Source organism: Pseudophryne corroboree, chromosome 3 (assembly GCF_028390025.1).
Source record: "Pseudophryne corroboree isolate aPseCor3 chromosome 3, aPseCor3.hap2, whole genome shotgun sequence".
Lineage (NCBI taxonomy): Eukaryota > Metazoa > Chordata > Amphibia > Anura > Myobatrachidae > Pseudophryne > Pseudophryne corroboree.
The window spans coordinates 316,285,498-316,306,044 of record NC_086446.1 but is presented as its reverse complement, the minus strand read 5'-3'; the positions used below and the strand labels follow the sequence as shown (position 1 = coordinate 316,306,044).

Below are 20,547 nucleotides of genomic sequence, written 5' to 3'. Positions count from 1 at the left end.
GCGCAATACCTGTCCCGTTTTTTGTTCAGACGGGACGCCATCATGTCCACCTTTGGTATTTCCCAACGGTTTACAATCATGTGGAAAAAACTTCCCGATGAAGTTTCCACTCTCCCGGGTGGAGGTCGTGCCTGCTGAGGAAGTCTGCTTCCCAGTTTCCATTCCCGGGATGAAACACTGCTGACAGTGCTATCACATGATTTTCCGCCCAGCGAAAAGTCTTTGCAGTTTTTGCCATTGCCCTCCTGCTTCTTGTGTCGCCCTGTCTGTTTACGTGGGCGACTGCCGTGATGTTTTTCCCACTGGATCAATACCGGCTGACCTTGAAGCAGAGGTCTTGCTAAGCTTAGAGCATTATAAATTTACCCTTAGCTCCAGTATATTTATGTGGAGAAAAGTCTCCAGACTTGATCACACTCCCTGGAAATTTTTTCCTTGTGTGACTGCTCCCCAGCCTCTCGGGCTGGGCTCCGTGGTCACCAGCATCCAAACCTGAATGCCGAATCTGCGGCCCTCTAGAAGATGAGCACTCTATAACCACCACAGGAGAGACACCCTTGTCCTTGGATATAGGGTTATCCGCTGATGCATCTGAAGATGCGATCCGGACCATTTGTCCAGCAGATCCCACTGAAAAGTTCTTGCGTGAAATCTGCCGAATGGAATTGCTTCGTAGGAAGCCACCATTTTTACCAGGACCCTTGTGCAATGATGCACTGTTTTTAGGAGGTTCCTGACTAGCTCGGATAACTCCCTGGCTTTCTCTTCCGGGAGAAACACCTTTTTTTTGGACTGTGTCCAGAATCATCCCTAGGCACAGCAGACGTGTCGTCGGGATCAGCTGCGATTTTGGAATATTTAGAATCCACCCGTGCTGTTGTAGCAGTATCCGAGATAGTGCTACTCCGACCTCCAACTGTTCCCTGGACTATGCCTTTATCAGGAGATCGTCCAAGTAAGGGATAATTAAGACGCCTTTTCTTCGAAGAAGAATCATCATTTCGGCCATTACCTTGGTAAAGACCCGGGGTGCCGTGGACAATCCAAACGGCAGCGTCTGAAACTGATAGTGACAGTTCTGCACCACGAACCTGAGGTACCCTTAGTGAGAAGGGCAAATTTGGGACATAGAGGTAAGCATCCCTGATGTCCCGGGACACTATATAGTCCCCTTCTTCCTGGTTCGTTATCACTGCTCTGAGTGACTCCATCTTGATTTGAACCTTTGTAAGTGTTCAAAAAATTTTTTAGAATAAGTCTCACCTAGCCTTCTGGCTTCAGTACCACAATATAGTGTGGAATAATACCCCTTTTCTTGTAGTAGGAGGGGTAATTTAATTATCACCTGCTGGGAATACAGCTTGTGAATTTTTTCCCATACTGCCTCCTTGTCGGAGGGAGACCTTGGTAAAGCAGACTTCAGGAGCCTGCGAAGGGGAAACGTCTCGACATTCCAATCTGTACCCCTGGGATACTACTTGTAGGATCCAGGGGTCCTGTACGGTCTCAGCGCCATGCTGAGAACTTGTCAGAAGCGGTGGAACGCTTCTGTTCCTGGGAATGGGCTGCCTGCTGCAGTCTTCTTCCCTTTCCTCTATCCCTGGGCAGATATGATCTTATAGGGACGAAAGGACTGAGGCTGAAAAGACGGTGTCTTTTTCTGCAGAGATGTGACTTAGGGTAAAAACGGCGGATTTTCCAGCAGTTGCCGAGGCCACCAGGTCCGATGGACCGACCCCAAATAACTCCTCTTCCTTTATACGGCAATACACCTTTGTGCCGTTTGGAATCTGCATCACCTGACCACTGTCGTGTCCATAACATCTTCTGGCAGATATGGACATCGCATTTACTCTTGATGCCAGAGTGCAAATATCCCTCTGTGCATCTCGCATATATAGAAATGCATCCTTTAAATGCTCTATAGTCAATAAAATACTGTCCCTGTCAAGGGTATCAATATTTTTAGTCAGGGAATCCGACCAAGCCACCCCAGCTCTGCACATCCAGGCTGAGGCGATCGCTGGTCGCAGTATAACACCAGTATGTGTGTATATACTTTTTATGATATTTTCCAGCCTCCTGTCAGCTGGTCCTTGAGGACGGCCCTATCTATAGACGGTACCGCCACTTGTTTTGATAAGCGTGTGAGCGCCTTATCCACCCTAAGGGGTGTTTCCCAACGCGCCCTAACTTCTGGCGGGAAAGGGTATACCGCCCATAATTTTCTATCGGGGGGAACCCACGCATCATCACACACTTTATTTAATTTATCTGATTCAGGAAAAACTACGGTAGTTTTTTCACATCCCACATAATACCCTCTTTTGTGGTACTTGTAGTATCAGAAATATGAAACACCTCCTTCATTGCCTTTAACGTGTGGCCCTAATAAGGAATACGTTTGTTTATTCACCGTCGACACTGGATTCAGTGTCCCTGTCTGTGTCTGTGTCGACCGACTAAAGTAAACGGGCGTTTTAAAACCCCTGACGGTGTTTTTGAGACGTCTGGACCGGTACTAATTGTTTGTAGGCCGTCTCATGTCGTCAACCGACCTTGCAGCGTGTTGACATTATCACGTAATTCCCTAAATAAGCCATCCATTCCGGTGTCGACTCCCTAGAGAGTGACATCACCATTACAGGCAATTGCTCCGCCTCCTCACCAACATCGTCCTCATACATGTCGACACACACGTACCGACACACAGCACACACACAGGGAATGCTCTGATAGAGGACAGGACCCACTAGCCTTTGGAGAGACAGAGGAAGAGTTTACCAGCACACACCAAAAACGCTATAATTATATAGGGACAACCTTATATAAGTGTTTTCCCTTATAGCATCTTTTTTATATATTTCTAACGCCAATTTAGTGCCCCCCCTCTCTGTTTTAACCCTGTTTCTGTAGTGCAGTGCAGGGGAGAGCCTGGGAGCCTTCCCTCCAGCCTTTCTGTGAGGGAAAATGGCGCTGTGTGCTGAGGAGATAGGCCCCGCCCCTTTTTCGGCGGCCTCGTCTCCCGCTCTTAACGGATTCTGGCAGGGGTTAAATATCTCCATATAGCCTCCGGAGGCTATATGTGAGGTTTTTTAGCCAAAATAGGTATTCATTTGCCTCCCAGGGCGCCCCCCTCCCAGCGCCCTGCACCCTCAGTGACTGCCGTGTGAAGTGTGCTGAGAGGAAAATGGCGCACAGCTGCAGTGCTGTGCGCTACCTTTAGAAGACTGAGGAGTCTTCTGCCGCCGATTCTGGACCTCTTCTTACTTCAGCATCTGCAAGGGGGCCGGCGGCAAGGCTCCGGTGACCATCCAGGCTGTACCTGTGATCGTCCCTCTGGAGCTGATGTCCAGTAGCCAAGAAGCCAATCCATCCTGCACGCAGGTGAGTTCACTTCTTCTCCCCTAAGTCCCTCGTTGCAGTGATCCTGTTGCCAGCAGGACTCACTGTAAAATAAAAAACCTAAGCTAAACTTTTCTAAGCAGCTCTTTAGGAGAGCCACCTAGATTGCACCCTTCTCGGCCGGGCACAAAAATCTAACTGGCTTGGAGGAGGGTCATAGGGGGAGGAGCCAGTGCACACCACCTGATCGGAAAGCTTTACTTTTGTGCCCTGTCTCCTGCGGAGCCGCTATTCCCCATGGTCCTTTCAGGAACCCCAGCATCCACTAGGACGATAGAGAAAATAAAAAACCTAATAAATACTTTCTTTACTAGTAAGCTCAGGAGAGCCCACTAGGAGCACCCAGCTCTGGCCGGGCACAGATTCTAACTGAGGTCTGGAGGAGGGGCATAGAGGGAGGAGCCAGTGCACACCAGATAGTACCTAATCTTTTCTTTAGAGTGCCCAGTCTCCTGCGGAGCCCGTCTATTCCCCATGGTCCTTACGGAGTTCCCAGCATCCACTAGGACGTCAGAGAAAAAAATTTTCTAAAATCGAGGAACCAGGATGAAATTGTAGAAGCCACACTACCCCCCGCCCCCCCCAAAAAATAAAAATAAAATTAAAACAACTGAAAACCACCCAACACAATCGGTGTCACATTACTGAGCAGCTTCCCCACCACCGCCCCCAGGCAAACCAACCCCAATGGCCACACAACCAAGGGGATACCCCTAGCATACCAGCCCACCGCATCCAAACTGCACTGCAGCAACCCCCCAGGCAAATAACAACCCCCTCCCCCTTGACCATATTAATGAGCAGCTAACCCCCACAACCACACAAATAATAAGAATATACTCACCGGTAATTCTATTTCTCGTAGTCCGTAGTGGATACTGGGACTCCGTAAGGACCATGGGGAATAGCGGCTCCGCAGGAGACTGGGCACAACTAAAAGAAAGCTTTAGACTAACTGGTGTGCACTGGCTCCTCCCACTATGACCCTCCTCCAGACTTCAGTTAGGAAACTGTGCCCGGAAGAGCTGACACAATAAGGAAGGATTTTGAATCCCGGGTAATACTCATACCAGCCACACCGTATAACTCGTGATACAATACCCAGTTAACAGTATGATAACAACTGAGCCTCTCAACAGATGGCTCAACAATAACCCTTTAGTTAAACAATAACTATATACAAGTATTGCAGACAATCCGCACTTGGGATGGGCGCCCAGCATCCACTACGGACTACGAGAAATAGAATTACCGGTGAGTAAATTCTTATTTTCTCTGACGTCCTAAGTGGATGCTGGGACTCCGTAAGGACCATGGGGATTATACCAAAGCTCCCAAACGGGCGGGAGAGTGCGGATGACTCTGCAGCACCGAATGAGCAAACTCTAGGTCCTCCTCAGCCAGGGTGTCAAACTTGTAGAATTTAGCAAATGTGTTTGACCCCGACCAAGTAGCTGCTCGGCAAAGTTGTAAAGCCGAGACCCCTCGGGCAGCCGCCCAAGAAGAGCCCACCTTCCTCGTGGAATGGGCTTTCGCTGATTTAGGATGCGGCAGTCCAGCCGCAGAATGTGCAAGCTGAATCGTACTACAGATCCAGCGAGCAATAGTCTGCTTTGAAGCAGGTGCACCCAACTTGTTGGGCGCATGCAGGATAAATAGCGAGTCAGTCTTTCTGACGCCAGCTGTCCTGGAAACATAAATTTTCAGGGCCCTGACCACGTCCAACAACTTGGAAGCCTCCAAGTCTTTAGTAGCCGTAGGCACCACAATAGGTTGGTTCAAATGAAAAGCTGATACCACCTTAGGGAGAAACTGGGGACGAGTCCTCAATTCTGCCCTATCCATATGAAAAATCAGATAAGGGCTTTTACATGACAAAGCCGCCAATTCTGATACACGCCTGGCCGAAGCCAAGGCCAACAACATGACCACTTTCTACGTGAGATATTTCAATTCCACGGTTTTAAGTGGATCAAACCAATGAGACTTTAGGAAATCCAACACCACGTTGAGATCCCAAGGTGCCACTGGAGGCACAAAAGGGGGCTGAATATGCAGCACTCCCTTAAAAAAAGTCTGAACTTCAGGCAGTGAAGCCAGTTCTCTTTGAAAGAAAATCGATAGAGCCAAAATCTGGACTTTAATGGAACCCAATTTTAGGCCCATAGTCACCCCTGACTGTAGGAAGTGCAGGAAACGGCCCAGCTGAAATTCTTCCGTTGGGGCCTTCCTGGCCTCACACCACGCAACATATTTTCACCAAATGCGGTGATAATGGTTCGCGGTCACTTCTTTCCTAGCTTTAATCAGCGTAGGAATGACTTCCTCCGGAATGCCCTTTTCCTTCAGGATCCGGCGTTCAACCGCCATGCCGTCAAACGCAGCCACGGTAAGTCTTGGAACAGACAGGGCCCCTGCTGCAGCAGGTCCTGTCTGAGCGGCAGAGGCCATGGGTCCTCTGAGATCATTTCTTGAAGTTCCGGGTACCAAGGTCTTCTTGGCCAATCCGGAACAATGAGTATAGTTCTTACTCCTCTTCTCCTTATTATCCTCAGTACCTTTGGTATGAGAGGAAGAGGAGGGAACACATAAACCGACCAGTACACCCACGGTGTCACTAGAGCGTCCACAGCTATCGCCTGAGGGTCTCTTGACCTGGCGCAATATCTTTCTAGCTTTTTGTTTAGGCGGGACGCCATCATGTCCACCTGTGGCCTTTCCCAACGGTTTACAATCAGTTGGAAGACTTCCGGATGAAGTCCCCACTCTCCCGGGTGGAGGTCGTGCCTGCTGAGGAAGTCTGCTTCCCAGTTGTCCACTCCCGGAATGAACACTGCTGACAGTGCTAACACGTGATTTTCCGCCCATCGGAGAATCCTTGTGGCTTCTGTCATCGCCGTCCTGCTTCTTGTGCCGCCCTGTCGGTTTACATGGGCGACTGCCGTGATGTTGTCTGACTGGATCAGCACAGTCTGGTTTTGAAGCAGGGGTTTTGCCTGGCTTAGGGCATTTGTAAATGGCCCTTAGTTCCAGGATATTTATGTGTAGGGAAGCCTCCTGACTCGACGATTGTCCTTGGAAGTTTCTTCCCTGAGTGACTGCACCCCAACCTCGGAGGCTTGCATCCGTGGTCACCAGGACCCAGTCCTGTATGCCCAATCTGCGGCCCTCGAGAAGATGAGCACTCTGCAGCCACCACCCTCGGGGACAGGGTGATCAGCCGATGCATCTGAAGATGCGATCCGGACCACTTGTCCAACAGGTCCCACTGAAAGGTTCTTGCATGGAACCTGCCGAATGGAATTGCTTCGTAGGAAGCTACCATCTTTCCCAGGATCCGCGTGCAGTGATGCACCGACACCTGTTTTGGATTTAAGAGGCCTCTGACTAGAGATGACAGCTCCTTGGCCTTCTCCTCCGGGAGAAACACTTTTTTCTGTTCTGTGTCCAGAAACATCCCCAGGAACAGTAGACGTGTCGTAGGGACCAGCTGTGACTTTGGAATATTTAGAATCCAGCCGTGCTGTTGTAGCACCTCCCGAGATAGTGCTACCCCGACCAACAACTGCTCCCTGGACCTCGCCTTTATCAGGAGATCGTCCAAGTACGGGATTATTAAAACTCCCTTCTTTCGAAGGAGTATCATCATTTCGGCCATTACCTTGGTAAATACCCTCGGAGCCGTGGACAGACCAAACGGCAACGTCTGGAATTGGTAATGACAATCCTATACCACAAATCTGAGGTACTCCTGGTGAGGATGGTAAATGGGGACATGCAGGTAAGCATCCTTGATATCCAGTGATACCATGTAATCCCCCTCGTCCAGGCTTGCAATAACCGCCCTGAGCGATTCCATCTTGAACTTGAATTTTTTTTATATATGTGTTCAAGGATTTCAAATTTAAAATGGGTCTCACCGAACCGTCCGGTTTCGGTACCACAAACATTGTGGAATAGTAACCCCGTCCTTGTTGAAGTAGGGGCACTTTGACTATCACCTGCTGGGAATACAGCTTGTGAATTGCCTCTAGCACTGCCTCCCTGCCTGAGGGAGTTGTTGGCAAGGCAGATTTGAGGAAACAGCGTGGGGGGAGATGTCTCGAATTCCAGCTTGTACCCCTGAGATACTACTTGAAGGATCCAGGGATCCACCCGTGAGCGAGCCCACTGACTGCTGAAGTTTTTGAGACGGGCCCCCACCGTACCTGGCTCCGCCTGTGGAGCCCCAGCGTCATGCGGAGGACTTGGAGGAAGCGGGGGAGGACTTTTGCTCCTGGGAACTGGCTGTATGCTGCAGCTTTTTCCCTCTACCTCTGCCTCTGGGCAGAAAGGACGCGCCTTTAACCCGCTTGCCCTTATGGGGCCGAAAGGACTGTACCTGATAATACGGTGCTTTCTTTGGCTGTGAGGGAACATGGGGTAAAAATGTAGACTTCCCAGCTGTTGCTGTGGAAACGAGGTCCGAGAGACCATCCCCGAACAACTCCTCACCCTTATAAGGCAAAACTTCCATGTGCCTTTTAGAATCTGCATCACCTGTCCACTGCAGAGTCCATAACCCTCTCCTGGCAGAAATGGACATTGCACTTATTTTAGATGCCAGCCGGCAAATATCCCTCTGTTCATCTCTCATGTATAAAACTGCGTCTTTAATATGCTCTACGGTTAGCAATATAGTGTCCCTGTCTAGGGTATCAATATTTTCCGACAGGGAATCTGACCACGCAGCTGCAGCACTGCACATCCATGCTGAAGCAATAGCTGGTCTCAGTATAATACCTGTGTGTGTATATACAGACTTCAGGATAGCCTCCTGCTTTCTATCAGCAGGTTCCTTTAGGGCGGCCGTATCCGGAGACGGTAGTGCCACCTTCTTTGACAAGCGTGTGAGCGCTTTATCCACCCTAGGGGATGCTTCCCAACGTGACCTATCTTCTGGCGGGAAAGGGTACGTCATTAGTAACCTTTTCGAAATTACCAGTTTCTTATCGGGGGAAGCCCACGCTTCTTCACACACTTCATTTAATTCCTCAGATGGAGGAAAAACTACTGGTAGTTTTTTCTCTCCAAACATAATACCCTTTTTTGTGGTACCTGGGGTAACATCAGAAATATACAACACATTTTTCATTGCCTCAATCATGTAACGTGTGGCCCTATTGGAAGTTACATTAGTCTCATCGTCGTCGACACTGGAGTCAGTATCCGTGTCGACATCTGTGTCTGCCATCTGAGGTAGCGGGCGTTTTAGAGCCCCTGATGGCTTTTGAGATGCCTGGGCAGGCACAGGCTGAGAAGCCGGCTGTCCCATATTTGGTATGTCGTCAAACCTTTTATGTAAGGAGTCGACACTGTCGCGTAATTCCTTCCACATAACCATCCACTCAGGTGTCGACCCCGCAGGGGGTGACATCACATTTATCGGCATCTGCTCCGCCTCCACGTAAGCCTCCTCATCAAACATGTCGACACAGCCGTACCGACACACCGCACACACACAGGGAATGCTCTGACAGAGGACAGGACCCCACAAAGCCCTTTGGGGAGACAGAGAGAGAGTATGCAGCACACACCAGAGCGCTATAATAATACAGGGATTAACTGAATTATTTCCCCTTATAGCTGCTATATAATTTATACTGCGCCTAAATTTAGTGCCCCCCCCCTCTTTTTTACCCTTTGTAGCTTGATACTGCAGGGGAGAGCCAGGGAGCGATCCTTCCAGCGGAGCTGTGAGGGAAAAATGGCGCCAGTGTGCTGAGGGAGTTAGCCCCGCCCCTTTTTCGGCTGACTTTTCTCCCGCTTTTTTTAGGCATTCTGGCAGGGGTAATTTATCACATATATAGCCCTGGGACTATATATTGTGATGATTTGCCAGCCAAGGTGTTTATATTGCTGCTCAGGGCGCCCCCCCCCCAGCGCCCTGCACCCATCAGTGACCGGAGTGTGAGGTGTGCATGAGGAGCAATGGCGCACAGCTGCAGTGCTGTGCGCTACCTTGTTGAAGACCGAGGTCTTCTGCCGCCGATTTTCCGGACCACTTCTTGCTTCTGGCTCTGTAAGGGGGACGGCGGCGCGGCTCCGGGACCGAACGATCGAGGTCGGGTCCTGTGTTCGATCCTTCTGGAGCTAATGGTGTCCAGTAGCCTAAGAATCCCAAACTATCTCCAGTCAGGTAGGTTCGCTTCTTCTCCCCTTAGTCCCTCGTAGCAGTGAGTCTGTTGCCAGCAGATCTCACTGAAAATAAAAAACCTAAAATATACTTTCTTTTCTAGGAGCTCAGGAGAGCCCCTAGTGTGCATCCAGCTCAGCCGGGCACAAGATTCTAACTGAGGTCAGGAGGAGGGTCATAGTGGGAGGAGCCAGTGCACACCAGGTAGTGCTAAAGCTTTCTTTAGTTGTGCCCAGTCTCCTGCGGAGCCGCTATTCCCCATGGTCCTTACGGAGTCCCAGCATCCACTTAGGACGTCAGAGAAAAGGGAGTACCTCTAGGCAAACAATCCTTCCTACCGTGTGGCCACATTACTAACCCTCCGAAGCTGCAATTCCTGGCCACACAGACTTATTGGCGATCTCTATGCAGCCTGATAAAGCCAAATATTTATCTTACTGAAAAAAACCCTCTTAAAGGTTAAAGAACACAGTACGCTATTGGCGTATGGAATACCTTAAGGGTACGCACGTTGCGTATCTAACGCTTAGCCGTGGTCGAGACGCACGAGCGGCACGTTCGCTCACGGCTTAGAGCGTACAGGCAAGCACGCTATAGGCTGCCGACTAACGTAATGATATGCTATCAGCGTAGCGTATGCTTGGGACCACGAGGAGATCACAAGCGGCGCTGACGCTCACAGTGTCAAACCTTTTTAACTATACCATAAACAATGTAAATATACTGTAAACCCTTGTGCAGTGATAAGATGTAAATGCAACACAGTGTAACCTTGTTAGTTTAAAGCTGTATGAGCGTATGAGACGCTCAGAGAACCCCTCTGCAATATAATAAACAGTCAAATACCGGTCTAAGGGTCTAACGCCTTTTAAGGAAATGAATGAATGTTCAAAAAGAATAATACAATACAAGTTATACACTACCAAAATAACATAGAATATCTAACCAAGTAACTACACATAAAATACAATAAAGGTACAATTACTTTTAAAGGGGGAAGGAGAGAGAGAGAGAGAGTGAGAGAGAGAGAGAACGAGAGAGAGAGAGTGAGAGAGAGAACGAGAGAGAATGGCTTATAACAATAAAGACAATATGATTGCAGAGAAACTTATGCACAAAGGGAAACAATCGCATGCGCCTTCTGGATATCCAGCTCCCGATTATCAGCAATGAGAACCGTTGAAGAGAATAGAAAGCTGGCCCAGATCGGCTTGTCCTTTTATACACTACACACAATACAGTAAAATGGTCCCTATATTCTTATTGTTCATTGGACACAGGAATTCGTCTTCGCATTATAACAAAAGGTCATAGGTTGATTCATACAGGTGGGCTGTGACTATTTCCAACTGCTCAGGTGGGTGGGAAACTAGGTTTCCCGCCGCATGGATAATAAAGTGCAAATAATAGTAAATGTCCATAAACTTATGTCCATAACTATTCGCACGAGCGTTTAATCCGCTTCAAACCAACACCGGAATATTGCTAATTAAATACTCTTCCGATGGATACTAAACACCACTGTATAACCCCTGTCTGACCCTTCGTATCAAACAAAGAGGGATCTCTTTGTCTATGAACATGCTACATTAACTAAACTTTCAGATTCTATCAAAGGGACCATAATCTTCAAAATACATTATATGGTTAAAATATGTAACGATTGAGTCGCCCGCTAGACGCACATAAACTTTACCGTAAATGCGCATACCGTGCGCCTGCGGGTGCACGCAACAGCGAGTATGCGCACGCGAGAGCCCATGCACTCGCAGCGGGGACACGCATGAGGTGCAAATATGGCAATGTGTAGCGTGATATTTTTCTGACTTTGACAAGCCGGAGTTTAGAGACAGCAGACAGAGCAGGATGGCACAGACAGGTACAGCAGTCAGTGCAGGCCAGGACAGACACTCAGCACATGCACTCCTGTGCAAAAAATACCACAATACAGGCACTCCTCCAAAAATCTCTGCTCGGGTTGTCGGGCTGAAGAGGATCTGCTTCCTCCCTCCAAAATCTGGCAACCAGGCAGGAAAATCTAGGGTCTAGGGCTACCTGGTCCCTGGGATTTGTCAAACCCTGATATAATAGGTTGTTGACCGGAACAGAAGGAGTATATACAGATGCGGCCTCATACATCTAACTTCAATCTGCCATTTAGCACAAAATTACTGGCATGAGTGAGCTGCCCTGTCCCCTGCAACTTTACTAACCCTGGGCATCTTTTTAGGGTTTTGTCGAATAAGCATCTTGGTCATAAGGCAATGCGACTAGAACGTACAAGGAGTCCATGCTGATTAATTTGATATATGACACTTGTATATCTGTGTGAGACCGAGTCCGTATAAGGGGGGTAATTCCAAGTTGATAGCAGCAGGAAATTTGTTAGCAGTTGGGCAAAACCATGTGCACTGCAGGGGAGGCAGATATAACATGTGCAGAGAGAGATAGATTTGGGTGTGGTGAGTTCAATCTGCAATCTAAATTGCAGTGTAAAAATAAAGCAGCCAGAATTAACCCTGCACAGAAACAAAATAACCCACCCAAATCTAATTCTCTCTGCAAATGTTATATCTGCCCCCCCTGCAGTGCACATGGTTTTGCCCAACTGCAAAAAGAATTTCCTGCTGCGATCAACTTGGAATTACCCCCAAGGAACAGAACACTACTTGTATCGTAAAAAAGCTGCAGATGCTACATTGAACAAGAGAAAGAAAAACTTTGCTGCGCCTGTGTTTAACCCTAAACTAGCAATAAAAAATATATAAATGAATATATAGGAATATAAATATAATGAGCCTGAAAATTCTGGTGCAAGGGACACGTTCGCCACTATAAGGAGATGTGTAACGCTCCTATATGGTTAATCAGATACAAGGGGTTAATAGGGGCGCTCATGAAAAAACCCACACGCCAGAATCTTACAGGTTCAAATGACAGCCAAGGAATCAATTGTATTAATAAAAAACATATATGTTTATTAATAACAATACTCTACTAAGATAAAATTACTGCTTGAATACAGAAACTGATAAAATACATGAATTATAATAAGCTTCGATTAAAGTGCTCACAATAGGTAAATTGACACTGAACTAAATCTGTATAAAGGATCAAGGAATATGTATCCAATTGTTGCTGTCCTTTATAAACAATGTAGCTACAGCTACTAAATGGAATGCCTTTATGAGTCACAGTGGCTGGCTACACGCATATTGAATTGCCAGCTTAATAGGTTTTACAGATGTAAAAAATTACCTCACCGGGAGGGCTGGTGTGCCCGAGCGTCCTCGGGTTAGTCCAGAAATGTGCCCGTTAGGTGGAAAGCTGGAGAGTTCAAATAGATAAGCCGGCTGCAGGCTTTTATCTTTCAATAGACCTGCTGATGTCACCTTAAAGTGCTGTGCAGATAGATGATGGAAAGCAGGTGTGCGGCCACTAATTCAGGCGCCGTCTGGGAGATCCAGCCGTATGGAGATTACCCTCCAAACTACCTGGACGTGCACCGTCCGCCGGTAGTAAACGGGATGGAGAGTGCTGGAGACAGTTGTCGGGGCCGCACTGCGTCTGCGGCTAGATGTGAAGCCAAGTTTGAGTCGCCCGCAGCTGCTGTGGATAAATACCAGGTGAAGTAGCTGTGACCCGAAGGCGTCCGGAATGTAGATGTTCAGTGAACGAGCATTGGGGGAGGAGTCCTGACGCGTTTCGTCACGTGACCCGTGACTTTCTCAAAGATGACTCCTTTTCCAAAGCGTGTCTCTATTTAAAGGGCTCTTAATTTAGCCTACACAGATGCTACTAATCAATATATTACCACATACATTTATTGGTAAATTCCTTGGCTGTTTAGATGGTAATGTGACTAATTATATACCAAATTAAATGGAAGGTAAAATATATATTATATATATTAAATAACAAAATGTATATAATAAAAAGCAATGGCGGAGCTAACACATATATACATAAAATAAGAATAAAATAAAATTTAATAAACACAGAAAACAATACTAATGAAATATATTGTGATACTGATTCCAGTTATAATTATCAATGTACAATATAATGGCTAAGGTCTTATATATATATTTTGTATACTGAAAATTTTCCGAACCTTATACCATGACCAAAAACAAGTTATAAATTAATTCTTATTGGAAAAAAAAAAAAAAAAGTACATAATAAAAATTATATATAATATAATGTAAATATATGAGGAAAATATTTTATCTTGAAAGGATCATTGGTGGTAAAAAAGAAATATTTAAGTAAGAAAAAATAAACAACTAATAAAGTGATATTATTGATGTATCTAGAACCTATATAAACAATTAACAATTATCATAGGTCTGATAAATCAATATTAAGATTGCGATTGTATCAAAGATGTGCATAAACGTATAAACCATTCAAATTAACCTAATAATTTTTTAAAGTTTTTCTGCTAGTCACAAAATTGGGAAATATCAAACAAAGCTGAAGAAAACCACTGCCCATATTTAAAACATGGGTACTTGAAGTGATGGAATAAAAAACCTCTCGTTGTTTACACAGCTATCAGTTGTTTGTCATAGAGCAAGAGAAATATGGCAATGTTCAGCAAAGAACATCGCTAATCAATCTCGATACACTCATTGAGGCCACCAGGAACAAGTGACCTCAATTTGTGTATCCAGAAGTTCTCCCTCCGACACAACCTACCAAATCTATCGCCTCCCCTGCATGTGGAGCTAATGATCTCTATACCTATTAATTTGAGATCTTTTGGATTTCTATTGTGGAAATATAAAAAATGTTTTGAGACCCCGTGATTCAGAAAACCCTTTATTATGTTACGTCTGTGTTCTAAGAAACGGACTCTTAGCTTGCGCGTCGTTCTACCCACATACTGGAGCCCACAGGGGCAAACCAGCATATATATAACGTATTCACTATTGCAATTAATGAATGATTTTATGGGGAATTCTTCTCTCCGAGGAGATTCAAAGAAATGCAAATTATTCTGAATGTGGGAACATGTGGTACAGTTTCCTGCACCACATCTATAGCTACCATTGGGTTTGCTCTTGAGCCAGGAGTCTGATGGATTTTGCATCTTATTATTCACCATTCTTTTATCCACAAAAAGGCTAGGGGCAAGATGTTGTGTTAAGTTTTCTGATTTTTAAAAAATAACAGAAGGAGATTGACCTATAAATGGTTTAAGTATCTTATCCGTCAATAAAATCGGGAAGTTGTTGATCAGAACCTTTTTAATTTTCCCAGAAGCACTATTATATTTAGAGAAGAAGTGCGGTAGATCTTCTTTAAAGGCCGTATTTTCAGTTTTGTAGCTGAGAAGCTGGGCCCGATCAAGTTTATTAGTTTTTTCCAAAGCAGAATTGATAAGATCTAATGGATAGCCTCTGTCTCTAAGGGCACTGGTGAGTTCCAGGGCTTGTGTATTAAAGTCTCCCTGGTTACTGCAATTGCGACGCAATCGTCGCAGTTGTCCCGATGGGATGTTTCTCATCCAGGGTTTAAAATGCATACTATCAAAGTGGAGGAAATTATAATTGTCAACTTCTTTCCTAAAAGTCTTAGTTACTATATTGTCCTCCAATATTGAAATGGTAATGTCAAGAAAGGAAACAGACCTCTTATCTACTATACCAGTGAACTGTAAATTAAATTCATTATTATTAAGGAGGGAGATGAGATTAAAACAGTGTGAACAATCCCCATCAAAAATAAAAAACAAATCATCTATATACCGGCCATAGAAGACGAGGTCCGCGCCCAAGTCCCTCCCCCACACATGGGCGTCTTCAAAGGCGCCCATATATAGGTTGGCAAAACTGGGCGCGAACCTCGTCCCCATGGCCGTCCCAAGTGTCTGTAAATAATAAACGTGATTAAAGAAAAAATTATTGTGAGATAAAATAAACGATATTGAGTCTACAATAAATTTTTGAAGTCTTTCTGACAGAGTATCTGATTTTTTTAAATATTGCTCGATGATAGATACTCCCTTAGCGTGGGGAATATTCGAATAAAGAGCACTTACATCACATGTGACAAAAAAATAGGTGTCTTTCCACTTGATCTCCGAAATCGAGTTCAAGAAGGAAGTGGTATCTTTAATGTGGGAACGTAGGGAAGTGGCATGTGGCTGTAAAAAAAAAATCAACAAAATGAGATAAATTAGCTGTGAGGGAACCAACACCAGAAATAATAGGCCGACCAGGGGGTTTAATAAGTGACTTATGTATTTTGGGAAGGTGATACTAAGTGGGTGTAACAGGGTGTGAAGGAATCAAGTAGTTCGTTTCCTCTCTCGTTATCACTCCATCATTGAAGGCGTCCTGTACCAGTGTAGTAAGAGAGGCCAAAAAGGACTTAGTTGGATTACTCATCAATTTGGTGTAAACCTCAACGTCACCTAGCTGTCTATTGGCCTCCAAGAGGTAATCAGCTGTATCCTGAATGACAATACCCCCTCCCTTGTCTGCTGGCTTAATGACAAGGGAGGGGTCTCTCATTAACTTATGTAATGATTTCTTCTCCCTTGAATGTAGATTCTGTTTATATTTAACAATTTTTGCTTCTTTAGAGCAGATGGCATCAAAATCTTCCAGAGTCTTTCTATAAAATATGTCAATCTGTGGGCTTTTATATTGAAGGGGAAAAAATTGAGACCTATTTCGGAATTTATTGAGTCTCTCTCCAGACCTGGCTATATCAAATATTGGTGTCTGGCCTGAGGAGATATTACTCTCCAATTGTAATGACTCAAGTAAGCCAATGGCAACCAAATCTTGATCATCCAATATAATGGATGAGCCTGCTATTTGCATCTTATCTAATTGTTTAGAGGCAAAATATCTTTTTCTCGTGAGTGAACGGACATATCTATTCAGATCGACAAATAGATTAAACTGATCTGGCGGTTTGGTAGGAGCAAATTTAAGGCCTCGACTCAGAAGTTTCTGATAATCCATACTAAGCTCAGTTGATGACAAATTGTATATATTAGATTTTTTCAGTATCTCACGTCTCGCTTTTTTCCTCTGCACTCTATATCCTCCTCGTTGGCCTCTATGCTGGGGTCTCTTCCTCTTTTGGGGGTGTTGATTCTTAATGAGCTGTACCTGTTCTGATGGTAATAAGGGGACAGGGCTCGATCGTTTTGACTGTGTTTCCCTAAAAAAACTGAGTTGTTAATAGGTTTTTGTTGTGATATAGAATTGGCATTGGTGTTGAGACGGAATTTTTGTTTCGGTCTCACCACCATTGCTTCCGTTTGATAACCGTCCTGAGTGTTATATAATGCTCTCTCTTTCTGGTAATTAACAGACTGTCGTCCCTGGGACGTACGTGAGTTGGAGCGATGATTATATTGTTGTCTCCAGTTAGATCTACTGCGGGGTCTCCCTCTAGAGTTCTGTTTTTTGTAGGTGCGTACCTGATTATTGGTATAATCATCATTATCTCGTTCCATTTTACGATTTTTCCCATCTATGATCTCCCTCTCGTACACTTCTAATTTGTGATTCAGTTTTTGATCATTATGTTTATACTGTGGGTGTTCTGAGTGAGTTATTAACAATTTTTTAGTTTCCTCTATTTCTTTAGAGATAGAGCCAATTTTATCGCTACGATAATTAATAAGTAGGCCCATCAGGGCAAATGAACACCCATCAAGTAAAGCATCCCATTTATCTTTTAAACTGGGGTCATCTATAAAGGATAAGGTTTTAAATATCCTTAGCCCTCTAGGGATTTTTTGATTTTTAATATATTTTTGGAGGGTAACCATATCCCACCAATGGCGTGTTTCAGCTTTTAGCAGATCCTCTAATTTATAAAATAAGGTATTAAATTCTTTATCTTTATCTGTCGATGTTGCTGAGGAAATCATAATCTCATTGGTGTCATTGAGTTCCTCCACATATTGCTGTCTCCTTTTTAATCTTTCAGAGAAACAAGTTAGCTCCGCCATTTCAAAAAAGATATAGAATAAACAATTTATGAATTAACAAATTCTAATTAATGTGAATTAACACTGGCTGCTGCAAACAAACACTAATTAAACCGAACAAGAGAAAGAAAAACTTTGCTGCGCCTGTGTTTAACCCTAAACTAGCAATAAAAAATATATAAATGAATATATAGGAATATAAATATAATGAGCCTGAAAATTCTGGTGCAAGGGACACGTTCGCCACTATAAGGAGATGTGTAACGCTCCTATATGGTTAATCAGATACAAGGGGTTAATAGGGGCGCTCATGAAAAAACCCACACGCCAGAATCTTACAGGTTCAAATGACAGCCAAGGAATCAATTGTATTAATAAAAAACATATATGTTTATTAATAACAATACTCTACTAAAATAAAATTACTGCTTGAATACAGAAACTGATAAAATACATGAATTATAATAAGCTCGTTCACTGAACATCTACATTCCGGACGCCTTCGGGTCACAGCTACTTCACCCGGTATTTATCCACAGCAGCTGCGGGCGACTCAAACTTGGCTTCACATCTAGCCGCAGACGCAGTGCGGCCCCGACAACTGTCTCCAGCACTCTCCATCCCGTTTACTACCGGCGGACGGTGCACGTCCAGGTAGTTTGGAGGGTAATCTCCATACGGCTGGATCTCCCAGACGGCGCCTGAATTAGTGGCCGCACACCTGCTTTCCATCATCTATCTGCACAGCACTTTAAGGTGACATCAGCAGGTCTATTGAAAGATAAAAGCCTGCAGCCGGCTTATCTATTTGAACTCTCCAGCTTTCCACCTAACGGGCACATTTCTGGACTAACCCGAGGACGCTCGGGCACACCAGCCCTCCCGGTGAGGTAATTTTTTACATCTGTAAAACCTATTAAGCTGGCAATTCAATATGCGTGTAGCCAGCCACTGTGACTCATAAAGGCATTCCATTTAGTAGCTGTAGCTACATTGTTTATAAAGGACAGCAACAATTGGATACATATTCCTTGATCCTTTATACAGATTTAGTTCAGTGTCAATTTACCTATTGTGAGCACTTTAATCGAAGCTTATTATAATTCATGTATTTTATCAGTTTCTGTATTCAAGCAGTAATTTTATCTTAGTAGAGTATTGTTATTAATAAACATATATGTTTTTTATTAATACAATTGATTCCTTGGCTGTCATTTGAACCTGTAAGATTCTGGCGTGTGGGTTTTTTCATGAGCGCCCCTATTAACCCCTTGTATCTGATTAACCAGATGCTACATTGTAGCAATTCATATACAGATTCAGAGACTCAGTTGAACACAGATACAAGTATCATATGTCAAACGAATCACCAGTCTCCTTGCGTGTGCTAGTCGCATTGCGTTGCACCTAAGATGCATTTCGGCAAAAAAAAAAAAAGTCATACATTAGAACAGTGGTTTCCAAACTTTTTTGAATCACGGCACCCTAGAATATCAGAATTTATTTCACAGCACCCCTAGGCCAAACATTTCTTATTGAGAAATTTAGAAAGAAATATTACATTAAGTAGATCGCGTTTATTTGTCATCCTTAGGGTCAGTTGTGTGGTGAGGGACAAGATTTGCTTCTGTTTGGTCACATATTTTATGACTGGCAGCCACCAGCACTGGTTTTGCCTATTATATTGACCATGAATAATTTGAATTGGTCCTGGACCACCAACCCAGGGCACCCCTGCAAGTGTCCCGAGGCACTCCAGGGAGCCACGGCACACAGTTTGGGAGCCTCTGCATTAGAAGATTCTCATGTGACCTGGCATGCCAAGGAGGGCTGTTTGGCGTGACTGCGGCAAAGATGTATGAGGACACATCTGCATTGTTGTATTAAAAGGTGAGCAATATTGTGGAAGAGAATAGTGCCAGTTTGTGTACATCAAATAGAAGCACCAATGCACATTTGTTAGTTTAATCCGTGGCATATTATACAGTATAATGCTCCTGTCATGGAGATGGTAATTAACAAAAAACAAAAAAACTACAAGGTCCATGCTAAAGCGGCAGTGTAAATTTTAGTGCTCCCCAACCAGTCTCGTACATAACTCCATACTGCATGAATATAAGGGGAGCTTGGCTATTGCCTACACTATCAATTATAGACTCTTCTTAATGACAATAATAAAAGTTATATTTTAACATAGGTGGTACCAGTCTATTCAGCATTAAAGGGTTAATATATTAACAAGACAGCCATATCCCCTATGCAAGTTCCTAAGTGTACCTATAAATAAAATTCCTTGAGCCCCCTCCTATATTTTTAATGTTTAAAGTGTTGTCTTACCATTTGTCATTAAAACCCAAGAGAGGGTATAACAGATCCCATTATGGGGTACAAAAAAAAAAAAAAAAAAAAAAAAGGTCTTACCAAAAACTACCAATAGGATCTTCTGAAAAGCATTAGACAGAGCCCTTTGCACAGCATATTTCTGCAATTTTCCATTCTTTAAGAGAAATTCCGTTGCGTCTGAAAAAAACAAGAATTTGTCACTTTGAAGAATATACTTTAAAGTTGCTAGTGAAGTTTAACAATCCTGTGCAGCGTACAACTCGTGTAACTTCACCTATATGCAGGCTTCCACTTTTAATGCTCCAACCATAACAATGAGAATGCAGCCTGTCATTCACATGGCCACCAGAGGGACATGCAGTGTATCAGGTGAAGTCACACTGTCCAAGTATAAAGACAGAAAATTCTTTGTAAACTGCTGTAAAGATGGGGAACTAGTAATAGATATACGGATAAAATAGGTGTTCAGTATGCAAAGCATGTGTCAACCTCCACAGTTTCTGTTACATATGCCATTAAATATTGAGTTTAGTTGACAGGCAAAATGGAAGTCAAACAGAGCATATAGGAAGCAGCTGCTAACGCTTCAGCTGCCAATTGCTTGTATTAATTATGCAGTCAACATTTTGACTATGGTGGTCATTCCGAGTCGTTCGCTCGCAAG

At 44.4% G+C, this 20,547-nt stretch overlaps 1 protein-coding gene across 1 annotated transcript in view; it reads right to left on the bottom strand.

Annotated features, from left to right (window-relative positions):
- The window catches only part of RDM1 (RAD52 motif containing 1), a 230,737-nt gene that overhangs the window by 62,475 nt on the left and 147,715 nt on the right, over positions 1 to 20,547 (bottom strand). Inside the window, exon 5 of the mRNA XM_063959462.1 lies at positions 19,962 to 20,060. Coding sequence (XP_063815532.1) covers positions 19,962 to 20,060 — 99 coding nt within the window. The remainder of the gene's footprint in view (positions 1 to 19,961; positions 20,061 to 20,547) is intronic.